The 17,331-nt window shown below is 44.2% G+C and overlaps 1 protein-coding gene across 1 annotated transcript in view; it reads left to right on the top strand.

The window, feature by feature from the left end:
* The window catches only part of ENTPD6 (ectonucleoside triphosphate diphosphohydrolase 6), a 36,676-nt gene extending 19,622 nt beyond the window's left edge, over positions 1–17,054 (top strand). The window contains exons 9-14 of the mRNA XM_040429653.1: positions 193–257; positions 4,934–5,035; positions 7,150–7,287; positions 7,517–7,573; positions 12,048–12,160; positions 15,883–17,054. Coding sequence (XP_040285587.1) covers positions 193–257; positions 4,934–5,035; positions 7,150–7,287; positions 7,517–7,573; positions 12,048–12,160; positions 15,883–15,969 — 562 coding nt within the window. The 3' untranslated portion in view covers positions 15,970–17,054. The remainder of the gene's footprint in view (positions 1–192; positions 258–4,933; positions 5,036–7,149; positions 7,288–7,516; positions 7,574–12,047; positions 12,161–15,882) is intronic.
* The last annotated feature ends 277 nt before the right edge of the window (positions 17,055–17,331 follow it).

Here is a 17,331-nt window from a genome sequence, read left to right as displayed (position 1 = left end):
ACTATGACACGATACAAAATGTTTTAAATGTATATCAAACACTTGGTATTCTGTCCCCCAAAACATGAAAACACAATTACTGATGTGCATCCATATTCTCTTAAATGTTAGACTTGGATTTTATATATTTTTTCTGTTTTAGAAGGCCTTACTATTTTTTATTTTATTTTTTTGTCCATCTTTTGTCTGCAGTTACCTTGGACTTGGATTAATGTCGGCGAGAATGCAGATTATGGGAGGCACTGAAGGAGAACCAAGTAATTTATTTATTTTTTGTTCTTTATTAAAAAGGGAAATAATTGTATTCTGTACATGTGACTTATCTGAAGACATTTATGATGCTGTAAGATCTCTGCAGACACTGAAAGTGTAGGCTCACATTTGAAGAAGCCACACTTTTAGTCAATAACATAATGGCCAACTCTCTAGCATACTGGAATGATTGTAATTTCTGTCCTCGGGGCTGGAAATCAGGAATTACCGACTATTTAACCAGTCCATAGATGACCAGTTCGCAAGTCCATATCTGCATGGGATCTTCTCTTTACAGGCCCCATAAGATGCTGAAGTTATAATGAAATGCAACATTACAGCGAGCATTTTGTGTGACATCAGACACTTGTGGGCCATGGTTTTAGAGTGGTTGTTCAGCTGGGCAAAATTTTAGTAGATTGCATAGAATAGTTAAAATCTCCTGCCACTCCCTTTCAGACACCAGCCAGGTCCGGTCTCTACATGAGGGAAAGGCCCGCTCAGCCAATCACTAGCTGAGGTGAGTCACCACTGCACCCAGTAATTGACTAAGCAGCAAAGCCCACACCAAGAGGCAGGTACCCAGAAAATGTTGGAACAGGAGCAGTGGGCAATTCATTTATTTGTAATTTTTCTTTAACCACCCGGGATACTTTACCGAACGTATTGCCCCATTGTACAACCCTATTAACATTAGCGTAGGTGGTTAGGAGGACCATGGACCTGAAGTGTCAGATTATCAGGTAAAGTCCTTTTTAGTTAGTTTTCAGGATATCCTGATCATTACTTGCTGGATTAATGGACCTTTACTGCAGATTCCATCCCTTATTCCAACACAAGCATTTAAAATTCAATTATAAATTCAAAGTAATGCTGTGGACAGTTGATCTCTATCCTCTTGGAACTTACTGGATTACTGTAATTAAGAAAATCCAATAATGATTATTTATGCAGTTCCCTAATTCTAAATAAGCAGTGGGTTTGCCTGCAGGCTGGACATATACAGCCAGCCTAAGGCCTCTTTCACATGGGCGTTGCGGGAAAAGGTGCGGGTGCGTTGCGGGAACATGCGCGATTTTTCCATACGAGTGCAAAACATTTTAATGCGTTTTGCACTCGCGTGAGAAAAATTGGCATGTTTGGTACCCAAACCCGAACTTCTTCACAGATAGGAATAATAGGAAACCAGGAAACTGGACCTTTCCTCTACTTCCATATCTGCTGCGCCAGGGTCCAGTCCCTCATGCCAGCATCCCTCAGCTTCATCTGACAGCCTGGAGTTTGAGCTTGCCATCTTAAGACGGAAAGGACTCTCAGACAAGGTAATAAATACTTTAATGCAAAGTAGGAAACCAGTGACTTCCAAGATATATCTTAAGATCATGGAAGGCTTTTCTTTTGTTTGCTAATACCTCCTGGGATCCATCCATGCCTCCAGATCTGGGACTGGTCCTAGATTTTCTCCAATCAGGTCTGGACAAAGGTCTTAGAGTAAGTACACTGAAGTTTCAGGTGGCTGCGTTAAGTGCCTTCATGGGGGTAAGGTTGGCTGATGCAGATCTGATTAGAAGATTTTTTTTAAAAGGAGTCTGTCACCACATTTGAGAATATTAGACTGATCCAATAGCGTTATATGCAGGCTCGGACTGGCCCACAGGGGTACAGGGGAATCCCCCGGTGGGCCCCTGAGCAAGGTGGGCCCCTAGTCTCCCACCCCCTGCACAAGTGACACATAACACATTAGATTTAGTACACTACATACATATATTTAATGTACAGCTCCTCCACCAGCTTATGTTCATATAAAAAACTTGTTAGATTATTTATTATATTTTAATGTATCCGTACGGTGGGCCCCAAAATAAATTTTACTGGTGGTCCCTAGGTACCCCAGTCCGACACTGGTTATATGTGCCTTTGTTGTATCTAATGGAGTTTTCTTTCAGCCAAAAATTAACTTTTAAGATTCTGTAAATGCGCCCTCTCAAGTGCCCAAGGCGGCGCCTCAATCGTCTGAGTCCCAGGCAGCACCTCCTCAACGGCTCATAACCCCACCCTCCGTGTGCCTCTGCTTGCCCGTTTACTCTCCTCCTCTGTCCTTTTCCACGGGCGGGCAGAGGCACACGGAGGGCGGGGTTATGAGCCGTTGAGGAGGTGCTGCCTGGGGCTCGGACGATTGACACGCCGCCCTGGGCACTTGAGAGGGCGCATTTACAGAATCTTAAAAGTTAATTTTTGGCTGAAAGAAAACTCCATTAGATACAACAAAGGTACCGTTTTTAAGTTCTGGGTGGCACATAGAACGCTATTTGATCAGTCTAATATGCTCAAATGTGGTGACAGACTCCCTTTAAGGGTGCTAATAGATTCCACCTAAACTTTAGATGCTCTGTCCCTCCGTGGGATTTAAATCTAGTCTTGTCTGTCCTCATGGATTCTCCCTTTTGAGCCTATTCAGGATTTATCTATGAGACTTTTGACTTTTAAAGGGAACCTGTCACCTCCAAAACACATTTTAAACCAACATCATTAACTTACAGTAGCCCCCAGTGTGTTCCTAATCATGTTTTTCATTCCTCCACTGGTTGTTGTATACTTTTATAAAAAACGCTGTTTTAAACTGTGTTTTCATTATCCTCAGAGTCAGCTTGAAGTCAAGGGGGCAGCGACCTCCATGCTTCAAGTCAAGCTATCCCCGCCCCTTACCCGTCCTCCCTTCACTGTGATTGACATCCTGCTGTGAGGCTGGGATCATGCAAGTCTCGCGCATGCGCGGTGCGGTCCTTGTCACTGCGCAATCCCGGCTCCCGCATTCAGCCGGCCGCTTTCCTCTCTCTGTGCATGCGCCGGGCTTTTCCATCGTGCGCGCCCGGCTGTTTTTTGCAGGATAAGTTGTACTTTCCAACGCCACCATTTAATATTGCGTATGATGTAGTGGGAAGCGGGGGAAAAATTCCAAATGGAGTGAAATTGCAAAAAAAAACTATTCCATGTTTTTTAGTTTTTTTTACGGCGTTCGATGTACGATCAAACTGACCAGCTACTTTTATTCTATAGGTCCAGTACGAATCCGGCGATACCTTTTTTATATGTATATTTTTTTTCTTGCGCTTTGATAGTGATAAAATAATACAAATCGGGAGAAAATCTTTTTTATTTTTTCATCGCCATATTTTGACCCCTATAACTTTTTTTGTAATTATGTGTACGGAGCTGTGTGGGGGCTCATTTTTTGCGGGGCGATCTGAACTTTTCATTGATACCATTCTGGGGTATGTGTGTGTGTCATTTTTTTTTTTTTTTTAATCACTCTTTATTACATTTTTTTGTAGAAAAAGAAGCGACCAAAAACGGCGAATCGGCCATTTTGACACTTTTTTCCGTTTTGCTGTTTGCCGTATGGGGAATATATTTTTATACTATGGAAGTTTTCGCACATATCGCGACACCCATGATGTGTATTTTTTATTATTATTTTTTTTGTTATTTTATTTTTATTTTGGGAAAAGGGGGGGGTGATTTGAATTTTTATGTTTTTATACTTTTAAAAGTTTTTTTTTTTTTTTTTATAGTTCCCATAGGGAACTATAACAAGCAGTCATTAGATTGCTATTCTCATAGACCCCAAAGCACTAGCATTGGAGTCTATGAGAAAATTGCTATTACAGGCAAGGGCTCCATAGGAAATGCTATGCAGCAGTCTCCTGTCATTCACAAAGACAGGGGCTGCTGCTCCTCCGATCGCCACACGGGGGAGCCGGAGCATCACCGGAAGCGGGTGCTTCCGGTGTTTCACGCACTCAGATGCCGTGGTCAGAACTGACCACGGCATCTGAGGGGTTAAATGACCGCGATCAGCATTACTGCTGATTGCGGAGATAAGCCGCGGGTGTCTGCTATAAGAAACAGCAGGCCACCAGTGGCTATGACACCGGCTCCGCTCAGGAGCGGGTTCCATCTTTAAAGACTGGCCAGGGCCGTACTAGTACGGCGCTGGTCGGGAAGGGGTTAAAAGGGCAACTCAATCAAATGCATTTGATTAATCGTCCAGGCATAGTACAGGAGTTATGACTGAATTGAGCTGCGACACATGGGTATGTTGGCTCTGCAGGCATTTCTGTGGACGCTTCTGTCACCCACAAAATTATCTGTGTATGCCTAGCTGTACGATTTCCTTATAATTAACTTTAATTTAACCCTGACTTTGCACGATCTGCACCTCAAGTAGATTATGTTCTAGTGAGTCAGACTGCAGTCTTGCTAGTTACAGGGAGGATCTCGTCTGGGAGGCTAGGGCTACACGTGTCGCTGAAAAGTCACTCAACATTTTTTTGTAATTGGTCAATGGTTTCACATTGCGTCATACTGTGACGCGACGGTCGCAAACAATCCATCTAAGTTGAATTTTTGTGCAACTCTTTCAGTGCAACACTATTGACTATCATTACAATAAATGTGTGACTTTTCAGCGACGCATGTTGCTGTGTAGCTGCACACTTTATCGTGCGACACGTCGCCTTGTAATCCTAGCCTAAAAGATTTCTTCAGTTCATAGTCACATAGAAGTCTATGGAGAGGCATAGCTACTGTTAAGGAGGAAGAGCACTGACCGCATTTGCTGTATAAGCACATCTTAGTTGGAAAACTCAAATCTATTACTTTTTGTTCTTTTTTTTTGTAGTTAAGCCAGATGAAGAGTTAATAACGCCTTGTATAACACCGGACCATGTCACAGAATTTAACCATGCAGGAATAACTTATAAAGTAAAGGGACAGAATAACGGTATGTATATCCCTTATGTGAACGTGTATTGTAGTGTGATAAATTATATATTATTCATACATTGAGCTGTTTTATCCAGATTACTTACCAGCAGCCAAGGATACAAAATAATGCACTACCTTTTCGGTTAGGGTCTGTCGTGTATTTAATTTAATTTTATTATATTATATACGCAAGTCTGTACAAGACTCACCTCTTCTTCTCCAGCAATGCTGCCCAGTTCTCCCTACTGCTGCATCCATGACGTCATGTTATTAGCTGCATCGGTGACATGTCTGTATACTACACAAGACCGCAGATGCCAGTTATTGGCTGCAGCCATCACGTGCCATATACCGATCCAGGGTGACAATCCCGGATTTCAGTAGCTATCCTGCAGACCTGGGAGGGCCCCCTCTTAACTGTCCGTCTGTCCTTAGGACGCAGAGACGGCTGATTGCAATGGTTAATCAGGGAGCAAGGGATTGGGCACACATTTAATAGGTATGTAACTGTGCAGACTTTATTTTATAAATCTATACACATGTAGTGCTGTGTTTGTATAGATACGAATTGGGAGGTGTTAGTTCAAAAGTTGGGAGGTCTGCGGTGGTGTAAATAGCAGGGAGAAACAGGTGAGTGTAGGTTGATCTTTTATTTTATGATATTAAGTAGCTTTTGTGAACTCTGACAACCATTTTCATGCAAAACAACAATATTAAAGGGGTTCTGCAGTTTTTTTAAACTCATGATCTATCCTCTGGATAGATCATCAGCATCTGATTTGGCAGGGGTCCGACACCCGGGACCCCCGCCGATCAGCTGTTTGAGAAGGCAGAGGCGCTGGCAGTAGCGCCACGGCCTTCTCGCTGTTTACCGCAGGCCCAGTGACGTCATGACTAGTATCACTGGGCGGGGATAAGCTCCATTCAAGTGAACGGAGCTTAGCCCCGCCCAGGCCAGTGATACCAGTCATGACGTCACTGGGCCTGCGGTAAACAGCGAGAAGGCCGTGGCGCTACTGCCAGCGCCTCTGCCTTCTCAAACAGCTGATCGGCGGGGGTCCCGGGTGTCGAACCCCCGACGATCAGATGCTGATGATCTATCCAGTGGATGGATAGATCAGTTTAAAAAAAAAACTGCAGCACCCATCTAAACTTCGTTCCCATCACCATTCAGCCTTTCCGCTCTCCTGCTCCGTTTAGGAGCAGGGGAACGGAAAGACGGATTCGCACATAACTGAGCAGAACGGAACCTAAGGACATAGACTATAATTGGGTCCGTTAGGTTTCTGCTCAGAAAAAGATTTTGGAGCGGAGGCAAAAGTAGTGCATGCAGGATTTTTGTCTCCGCTTCAAAAATCTTCCTCTGAGTGGAAACCTAACGTACCCCATTATAGTCTATGGGGTCCTCAGGTTTGTTCTGCTCAGTTATAGGCCGAGTCCGTCCTTTCCATTCTCCCGATCCTAAACGGACCAGGAGAACGGAAAGGCTGAACGGTGATGTGAACGAAGCCTTGTTAAATATTAGTAATTGTTTTAAGTCCTTTCATAGAACATCCACTTAATGCATCCAGTCCTGGTGGTCACACATGCCCAATAACCCAATCCTTCATCCCAGTTCCTGTTTTGTGCAGGCATTAGTGTTTCCTGCGATTGTACAGGCTGCCTAATAAGAACGGGCGCACTAAAAGCAACTTTGTCTTGCTAGCACTGAACACATTAGGTGGATGTTCTGAAAAGGGAATTAAAGGGTTACTCTTGTCTCAGGATGACCCCCTCCCTGGCCTGGATTCAGTGGCAGGAGAAGGATGGAGTTATAGAAATAGCCAACAGGCCTGTAGTACACAGTTTTAATAGCTCCCATAGAAAAATAACTGGGAGTTACGGACACAGTGTAGCACAGTCCACCTGGCTGTTAATGCAGCATCCAGGCCGCAAAAGGTTAGGGAGGGCATTCCGAGATAGGAGGACATCATAACAAGTATATTACTGCAGTATTAAGCCATAGGATGATTTTTTTTTTTTTTTTATATCATTCAAATTTAAAAATTGTTCTGTTTTGTGTGACCTGACAGAGAAAACTTGAATATTAAATTTAAAAAAAGTTTATTTTTTTTCCATGTTCTTGTGCAGTAAAATCTTTATATGAATCATGCTATAAAAGTGTAGCAACGCTGCTGACCAAAGTAAACCACGCTGACGAAGTGCCAACTGTGTTCTTTTATGCCTTTTCTTATTATTTTGATCGGGCTGAGGACACACACTTAATAGGTATGTAACCGCAGGCTTTATTTTATAAATCTATTCACATATTTATTGTTGTGTGTGTGTGTGTGTGTGTGTGTGTGTATACACACACACACACAGTGAGGCAGCCATTTTGAACTTGGCTAAGGGTTTTCTAATGAGAAGGGATTGTGTGATTCATCAATCTTGGCTCCCTCCACCAAATAATGCATATACTGTATATAAATATGGTTTTGTTTTTTGTTTTTTTTAGATCCAAGTGTTGGTGGCTATGTAAAAGTGAGAGATTTTGAAACGGCAGCCATAAAAGGTGAGTCACTTTGAAATGAATTCTGGCTGGTTTTTCTTAAAAAGGTTGTGTGATGTCCTAGGCAGAGCTTCCATCAAGAATTTCTGGGCCCCATGGAGGCAAATTATGTGGTGGTAAACGTACTGCCTGCCTTACAGAAGGTCTGTTCAGAGACCTATGATGATAATAAAAATAATATTATCATTATTATCATTCCTCATGCACATGACTGTATCCATTTTGTGGATTCACAAAATATGGATACCAGCCAAACGCATGTTAATACTGGAACTGGCTATACTTGTCAGCAAAACGGACAAGAATGGGGCATCCTACATAATAAAATCTTTGTGTGAGTGCGCTGTGTCCGTGTGTGTGTACCCAGTTCTGCACTGGGCATGCGCGGCGGGGAGTCCAATCAGGACACAGCGCTATACACCCACACACACAGCGCTCCATAACTGTTTAACCCCTTCCACGCCGCTGTCCTTAGGACCACGGCATGGAAGTGGTTAAATGGCCGTTTCAAGCAGAGTGTTAGCTCTGCCCCGCTGCCATCCTGAATGGAGGGGGTTGCTGCATGCTCTGCCATCTTGAAAGGGGGGGCGGGGGTGTTGTGTGTGTGTGTGTGTGTGTGTGTGTGTGTGTGGGGGGGGGGGGGGCATTAACCCTTCAAGCATCGGGCTGCTGCTCCCTCCCTCCCCCATCAGGCCGCAGTGCTGTGGCAGCGTCCCGATGGTTACCATGGCAACCAGATGCCTTCACAGGCACCCGGCTTGCCGTGGTATAAGCCTGATCAGGCTCCTGCTAAAGGCAGGAGCCTGATCAGGCTTAGGGATCGTTCTGTTCAATGGTTCCTCAAAAAAATGTACTCCATATGTATTCCGTTTCCGTATTTCCATTTTTCCGTTCCATTCAAAGATAGAACATGTCCTATTATTGCCCGCAAATCACGTTCCGTGGCTCCATTCAAGTCAATGGGTCCGCAAAAAAAACAGAACACATACAGAATGTAGTCCGTATGTCTTCTGTATCAGTTCCGTTTTGGCGGAACCATATATTGAAAATTTTATGCCCAGCCCAATTTTTTCTATGTAATTACTGTATACTGTATATGCCATACGGAAAAACGGAACGGAACCGGAAACACTACTGAAACAAAAAACAAAAAAATGGATCAGTTAAAAACAGCTCGAAAACCCCAGAAAAAGCCATACGGTCGTGTGAACGAGCCCTTAGTGCAAGTCCAGTACACTGCAGTACACTATATAGTGTATTGTAAGCCATCGAACCCACTGGATCTTCAAGAACCAAGTGGGTCTGGGTCCAAAAAAAGTAAATAAAATAAAAAGTTAAAAAATTAATTAAAAAAAACACATAATTGGTTAAAAATGTAAAAAATAAAAACACTAAACAGGTTAGGTATTGCCACGTCCGTAAGGACCTAATCTATAAAAGGATCATGTTACTTTTACTGCATGGTGAACACCATAAAAAAAAAATATATTAAAAACTATGATGGAATTGCAATTTTGCTTACCGCACTTCCCATAAAATGGTATAAAAAGTGATAAAAAAAAGTCATATGTATCCAAAATTAGCCCCAATCAAACCATGACCTCATCCCACAAAAAATGAGCCCCTACATAAGCCAATCTTCCAAAAAATAAAAAAAATATGGCTTTCAGAAAATAGAGACACAAAAACATGATTTTTATTTTTTTCCAAACCATGCTTTTATTGAATAAAACAAAGTTAAAAAAAATGCACATATTAGCTATCGTCATGTCTGAAACGACCTGCTCTATAAAAAAAAACATGTGATCCAACCCATCTGGTGAACACCATAAAAAATAAAAAAAAATGTGCCCAAAAAATCAATTTTTTTAAATCATCTTACATCACAAAAAGTGTAATACCAAGCGATCAAAAATTCATATGTGCCCCAAAATGGTACCAATCAAACCTTCATCTCTTCCAGAAAAAAATGAGACTCTACCTAAGACAATCGCCCAAAAAATTTAAAAAAATTAGGCTTTCAGAAAATGGAAACACAAAACATGATGATTTAAAAAAAAAAATGTATTGTGCAAATACAAAATAACCTAAAAAAATTGACTTATTAGGTATTGCCGCATTGTTACGACCTGCTCTATAAAAATATCACATTATCTACTGTGTCAGGTGAACATTGTAAAAAAACAGCCAGAACAAAAGTACAGTTGTGAACTATTGTGTAATCCTATTTTAGTAGTATAGTTCTGTAGTGGTAAGTTTGCTGCCTGCTATACAGAAGGTATGGGGTTCAATTCTCAGAGACTATTAAGGCAATTTCTCCAGTAAATGTCGCCAGTACTGCCCTCATGACAGCCTTGGCCCTAGTGATCATGCAAGAAAGAAAAAGCAGCTCTGCCCTCACTAACTAATATCTGTAACATGCTATGTGGGTGGTTGCCAAAAATGTAAGAGAATTTCCTTAGCAGCTGTTCCTATATATATATATATATATATATATATATATATATATATATATATATATATATATATATATATATATATATATATAGGGGTGGGCGATATGGCCTAAAATCTATATTGCGATATAATTTTAAGCATGTGCGATATATATCGCGATATATTGTTTTCTATATTTGGGGGGCGGGTTTAAACTTTTTTTTTACTTTTTATTTAATAACTATTAGTCTCCTTAAGGGCTAGAACGTAGAACCCTTGTCATATTCACCCTAATAGAGCTCTATTAGGGTGAATAGGACTTTACACTCTCCCTGCTGCCCTGTGCTTTGTGCACACAGCAGCAGGGAGCTGATCCCCCTCCCCTAAATGGTGCCATCCCCAGATCCCCCCCTCCCCTAAACGGTGCCATCCACAGATCCCTTCCCCCCTCCCCTAAACGGTGCCATCCACAGATCCCTTCCCCCCTCCCCTAAACGGTGCCATCCCCAGATCCCCCCTCCCCTAAACGGTGCCATCCCCAGATCCCCCCCCTCCCCTAAACGGTGCCATCCCCAGATCCCCCCCCCCCCCCCTCCCCTAAACGGTGCCATCCACAGATCCCCCCCCCCCTCCCCTAAACGGTGCCATCCACAGATTCCCCCCCCCCCTAAACGGTGCCATCCACAGATCCCCCCCCCCCCTAAACGGTGCCATCCACAGATTCCCCCCTCCCCTAAACGGTGCCATCCACAGATTCCCCCCTCCCCTAAACGGTGCCATCCACAGACACCTCCCCCCTCCCCTAAACGGTGCCATCCACAGACACCCCCCCCCCTCCCCTAAACGGTGCCATCCACAGATTCCCCCCTCCCCTAAACGGTGCCATCCACAGATTCCCCCCTCCCCTAAACGGTGCCATCCACAGATTCCCCCCTCCCCTAAAACGGTGCCATCCACAGACACCCCCCCCCCCCCCTCCCCGACGCTCACAGGAATACATTTAAAAACTAATCAGTAACTTTAACTTTATTCATTGGTGATCTCTTTACTGTATACCTTACTAGGTCTTAGCTCCGATAACAGCAGGCAGTGCGGGGGGCGGCGCTCACTCACTGACGTCACGCGCCAGCGCCGCCTAGTGGGAGGAGCAGGCGCGTGACGTCAGTGAGTGAGCGCCGCACGCCCGCACTGCCTGCTGTTACCGGAGCTAAGACCTAGTAAGGTATACAGTAAAGAGATCACCAATGAATAAAGTTAAAGTTACTGATTAGTTTTTAAATGTTCTACTGTCAGCGGCGTGGCCCTGTATAGTTTAACCCCCAGGCAAGCGTCCCTGTCACCATGGGAACGCCTGGGGGTTAGAATATACCATCGGATTTGAGTTTTCACGCGCTCACTGAGATCGTGAAAACTCAATGATTTACTGTCAGTCCCTCCCCTCCTCCTCTTTTGTCATTGGTGGTCAGCGGCAGCCGCGCACAGTGGGGAGGGAGGGACTCTCTCCTTCTCCACTGTGCCGGCTCAGGATCATATCGCGGTCCGGCGATATAGGCGATATGCTCAAAATCCATATCGTGGCACAAATTTATATCGCCTATATTGTCTATATCGCCCACCCCTAATATATATATATATATCTCAAATGACCCCCTTAACAGAGAGAGTGATGCACATAATAGTGCTGTATTTCCCAGTATTTGCAGTATAATACAAGCACAATTTACATGGATTATATGAAGGCCAGAGAGTGGTTGTCATACTGGCTATCTATACATTGCAGTAACCCCACTGCTCTCCCCATGTACTAAATATGAGCACCATCAATGACCTCTTCCCTGCTGTTCCATGCACAGCTGTGTTCACTGCTGCTGTTCTCCTCTATTACTTGATTCACTCTTGCTGTTATAGAAGTTTAGAAGAGAAGGTGACTGTCTGCAGTCCCAGGTGAAATACATTCATATACACACATTCTGCTGATTTTATCACGTATGCCCTTTTTATGTAGAAATGTCTAAATTATTTTTTTTTCCATTTGACTTAGAATGTACAAATATGGAAAAGACTGCAGGCAGCAATCCTTACCTCTGTATGGATCTAACGTATATAACACACCTTCTTCAGGATCTTGGTTTTCCAAAAGACAAGCGCTTAAAGGTAACGTGACTCTTTTTCAGTGTTGTACCTTTTTATTTTGATATATCCCTGGACCACCTATGAGCCAGAATGGAGAGCTTCGCTTTAAGAGCAGCTCACATTATGGTGGACTCAAGCCCCCTTGTAATACATGGATAGCCATTCTTCTGAGTGGCCACCATGTAATACTACATTTGCTTGGTTGGCAGCAGCTTTCCCCCTGTAAAACTGCTGTTTGCCAGGAATGCTGGGAACAGCATACAGGTCAACTGGGATCCTGTTTAGAGACGACCCCTTTAAGGTCATGTATATAAAGGGGTTGTTGGGGTTCAGAGCTGAATCAGGACATATCCCCTTCCTCACCTAGGCAGTCACTATGACATGAGCATCGGAGCATTTAATGCTTCGATGCTCTCCCTTGCCCTGTGCTGCATCTCCCAGGGCAAGGGCTTTTTTTTGTTCATATTTTTCCACTGCTAGACAGAGGCTTCTGCCTAGCAGTGTTCCCGGTGACATCACCAGCTCTGATGGGCAGGATTTAGCGCTGCCATAGCCGTTTTACAGCCTAGGGCTGTGCTAAAGCCCGGCCATTAGTTCCGGGGATGTCACCAGGCTCTCTGCTAGGCGGAAGCCTCCTCCTAGCTTTACCCATCAAGAGCCTGGTACATCACTGAATCTCCAGGAAAAAGCCCCTACCTTGCGCGATTCAGCACAGGGCAAGAAAGTTAATGGAAACATTTCATGTCAGAGAGGCTGAGTGGGGGAAGAAGGGGATATGTCCGCGTTCAGCACTGAACCCAGAAAACCCCTTTAAGCTTATGATACAGTTTTTCTATAGTTATTATGACTCATTCAGAACATGACCATGGCCTTGGTTATGCTGTTTGGTCTCTGCTGTTTTCCATTTTCTCCCACTCCCACTCTTCTTTCTTTATTTTTATCCTCTAATTGCTATTTCTTGAGCGCTCTCCTGCTTTGCTTTTTCCTCTAGGATGGAATAACTATATTTCATGTATGTCACTGTGGTACATGACTTTCGTGGCACTTGAATCAAACCTGTCAGGTGATTTTTGCTGCCCAATCTGAGAGCAGAATACAGTATGATAGGAGAGGCTGAGCTCTGTGATATATAGGTTTATATGATTTGGAACAGGATTTCTTACTAAAAAGCCGAGTGCCCTTACAGGACTCCTAGGACAGACAGTGAGAGTCCTGATTACCCCACCCACACAGTCTGATTGATGGATCCCCCTGTATCAGTGTGTGTATAAAGATGGCTATCAACCATTGTGGGGGATAATCAGGACTCTCATTGTCTTTCTTAGGAGTCCCATCAGTCCGGGTTGGAACTACGTCTGTAGAGGCCGTAGCATTTGCTTTGGGATCCACATTGGCAGGCGGCTTGGGCCTCCCCTGCCAGACAGTATATACATATCCTCTGTATAGACTGCTTTGCTAATGGCTGATAACAGAGCGTACAAAAGAGCTCCAGACCCAACAGCAGTGACTAGTGACCAGGGCCTGCTCTGTATCTGCAAAACTGCAAGAGCTGAAGGACCTGTGATAACTTCACCTTCATGTGATCAGTGCAGGAGGGGGCGAAGCTCAGCAGTGGAGGGAAGAAGTGGTGAGGAAGGACCTGAGATAACTTCACCTTCATGTGATCAGTGCAGGAGGGGACGAAGCTCGTCAGTGGTGAGGAAGGACCTGTGACGACTTCACCTTCATGTGATCAGTGCAGGAGGGGACGAAGCTCAGCAGTGGAGGGAAGAAGTGGTGAGGAAGGACCTGAGACGACGTCACCTTCATGTGATCAGTGCAGGAAGGGGCCTAGTTCAGCAGTGGAGGGAAGAAGTGGTGAGGAAGGACCTGAGATAACTTCACCTTCATGTGATCAGTGCAGGAGGGGGCGAAGCTCAGCAGTGGAGGGAAGAAGTGGTGAGGAAGGACCTGAGATAACTTCACCTTCATGTGATCAGTGCAGGAGGGGGCGAAGCTCAGCAGTGGAGGGAAGAAGTGGTGAGGAAGGACCTGTGATAACTTCACCTTCATGTGATCAGTGCAGGAGGGGGCGAAGCTCAGCAGTGGAGGGAAGAAGTGGTGAGGAAGGACCTGTGATGACTTCACCTTCATGTGATCAGTGCAGGAGGGGCGAAGCTCAGCAGTGGAGGGAAGAAGTGGTGAGGAAGGACCTGAGACGACGTCACCTTCATGTGATCAGTGCAGGAGGGGGCGAAGCTCAGCAGTGGAGAGGAGAAGTGGTGAGGAAGGACCTGTGACGACTTCGCCTTCATGTGCAAAAAAAGGAGGGGTTAGTCAGCACCTCCCAGTGCGCAGGTGCACGCCGCCATGGCAAAGACCTAGAGGGAAAAAAAGGAGACAATGCAGCAGCACTCTGCAAATCAGACAAAGTACAACAATGCTTACAAAAATTATGATGCTAATACTACGCTTATTTATAAAAGCGAGATGCTTGGTCAATGCATTTTGTACAAAATCATCTAAGCCCGTATGCCAAACGTCAAGGCGATCTCTGTTACACGGGTCCTAACACTAAATACTACCTGTTATGCGCCATAATGACCGCCATAAAATTCTGGGAGTGTTGGACCCACATGCATGTTGGATCCACTCTGCCTTTTTCCATTTTTTTTTGTGCCAAAATGGCCTCCATTACAAGGGATGCAGGTACCAACATGCATGCTGAGCCCACTCTATACCCTTCCTGGTGCTAGACAGCTTCCAATGAATGCAGTGAGAGCAGGCCACAACTTCGCCTTCATGTGATCAGTGCAGGAGGGGGCGAAGCTCAGCAGTGGAGGGAAGAAGTGGTGAGGAAGGACCTGAGACGACGTCACCTTCATGTGATCAGTGCAGAAAGGGGCCTAGTTCAGCAGTGGAGGGAAGAAGTGGTGAGGAAGGAGCATGTGTGAAGAAAGTGGAGATGTGATTTAGTGTGAGAGCCATGGAAATGCTGGGAGTTCTCTCCTTTTATACCTCCTCCCTGTAATATCTTCTGACATCATATGATAACAACCTGGACATGTTGGGAGTTATATTTCTCTTATCCCTCCTCTCTGCAATGTCCAATAGCAAACTATTGCAGGCACCAAGTTTGGTGGGTAAATCAATGATTTATCTAGTGTCATTTGGCTGCCACTGTTATATAGATTTCAGTTTTCATTCTGTGTGTTGTATTGTCACCTCTTCCCCCCCCCCCCCACTGGCCAGTACACAGACATACATACTGTAATAATAGTTGCAAGTGCCTAGGACAGGGATCAGCAACCTCTGGCACTCCAGCTTTTCAGAAACTACAACTCCCAGAATGCTTCATTCACTTCTGTGGGAGTTAGAAGAAAAGCTGAGGATGTTTGCATGCTGGGAGTTGTAGTTTCACAGCAGCTGGAGTGCCGAAGGTTGCTGATCCCTGGCCTAGGCCATAATGGATGTTTGTCATCTATTACGGCCTGGGACTCATTCTCCGGCAGTGACATCATCGTTCTGGCTGGGCTCAGTAGAAGAGCAGTCGGGCAGAGGATCATCCTCTGACCAGTCCTCATCCTATCAGGTGCAATGATATCACTGCAGCAATTGATAGGTATAATTTAGAATTATGTTTAATCATTTTTTTTTCCCCCCACTTACTATATCCCCTTCCTGCCGCTCTAGCTCTGTGCAGGGATTACACATACCAAGGCATTTATTATATCTTAGTCTTTTGTATTGTTTTGTCTCCACAGCTTGTTAAGAAAATCAATGATGTAGAAACAAGCTGGGCCCTCGGTGCCACGTTTTATTACATGGATGTGATGAAGAACAATGTCTAGAACAACGTAAATTAATATGACGAACTGTAAGGGAAGAGGCAAAATACTTGAACAAATTCTGATGCTTTCAGAGACCTCGCCATAATATGTGCCATAAGACCCGGTGTCAGGGTTGATTATTTTATTATTTATCTGGACTAATGCTGATTGAAAACATAAGACCTCTAGATTGTACTGAGATGATATAACATGATAGGCCTTTAACTTGATTCTTACTGATTTGCTCTTCTCCTTCCACTCCTCCCACTGTCAAGGAACTGAGCTGAAATTTTACTTTTGTTACAGAAAACTGACCTTTTTTCGTCCAGTACAGTAAAGCTGTGTTCACATAAGCTTTGTTATCCATTCCCTCACCATTCCAGTGATTTTTTTTTTTTTCATGGCAGGAACTTTGCAGACCGCTGTTTTTGCCATCAGAAATACTGACACTGATGGAAATTATCTGGATCCATCATACCAGATCTGTTACTTTTCATGCAGTTCAAAGTGTGGTAACAGACAGTTTTGAACATGCATTGACTTTTTTACAATGTGAACACACATAGGATATGGTACTATATCTGAATCTTATTTGGCAACTAGAAAACTCTCAAAAAGGTCCCTTCAGCTCTCCTGACATGTCTAGTTTATTCTTGTGTTCTTCATGAAACAACAATTCTGGAGCATCTTTTCTTATCATTCTGAGTTCTCATTCTTCTGTTATTCCTCCTGAATATTTATAAATTGTATGTTACCATTTCCATTGGCAAAGGCAGAATTTTTCCAGTGGGCCACTGCTGCTGGCCAGGTACATACTACAGGGGTCCAGGCAGCATGCCGAAGGTAGGGCTGGCTTGGTGCTGTGGCTGTATATCACCTCCTAAGCCCCCTGCTCCGTATCTTAATTCGGGGAGGAGGAGGACAGCATGTGGCAGCTATTGATGGCCACCACAGAGGGACATTCTTCTGGGGAGGGATTTTGTGCTCCATTGTGGTATTTGGTTCTTTGGGATGGTATTCTGTGCTGCACTATGGTATTGCTGACCCTGCCAACTTGTGTTGCCTACATCCTGTCAGTTTGGAACCACCTACAACATTGGGGCCACTTTTAGTGTTTTGTTTTCCAGGGCCACTTTAAGTTCACAGTCTGCCCCTGGGCAAAGTGGTGTGACATGAGATGATGGCTGATTGGACAGTGTCAGAGTTTGTAGGGACAAACCTTCAGCTGGTACCAACAGTTGTCATTTTAGTCCTAAATTTCTAGGAGGAATAACAGGAATAGCAAAATGCAACAATATGTTCAAGAGTTATGTGCTTGAATATTTATTTATTGCGTGAGATGTCATTAAGAGATGACAGGTCCACTTTAAATGGAAATATGGC

Source organism: Bufo bufo, chromosome 4 (genome assembly GCF_905171765.1).
Source record: "Bufo bufo chromosome 4, aBufBuf1.1, whole genome shotgun sequence".
NCBI classification, from domain to species: Eukaryota; Metazoa; Chordata; class Amphibia; order Anura; family Bufonidae; genus Bufo; species Bufo bufo.
This window is presented reverse-complemented; position numbering and strand designations above follow the sequence as displayed.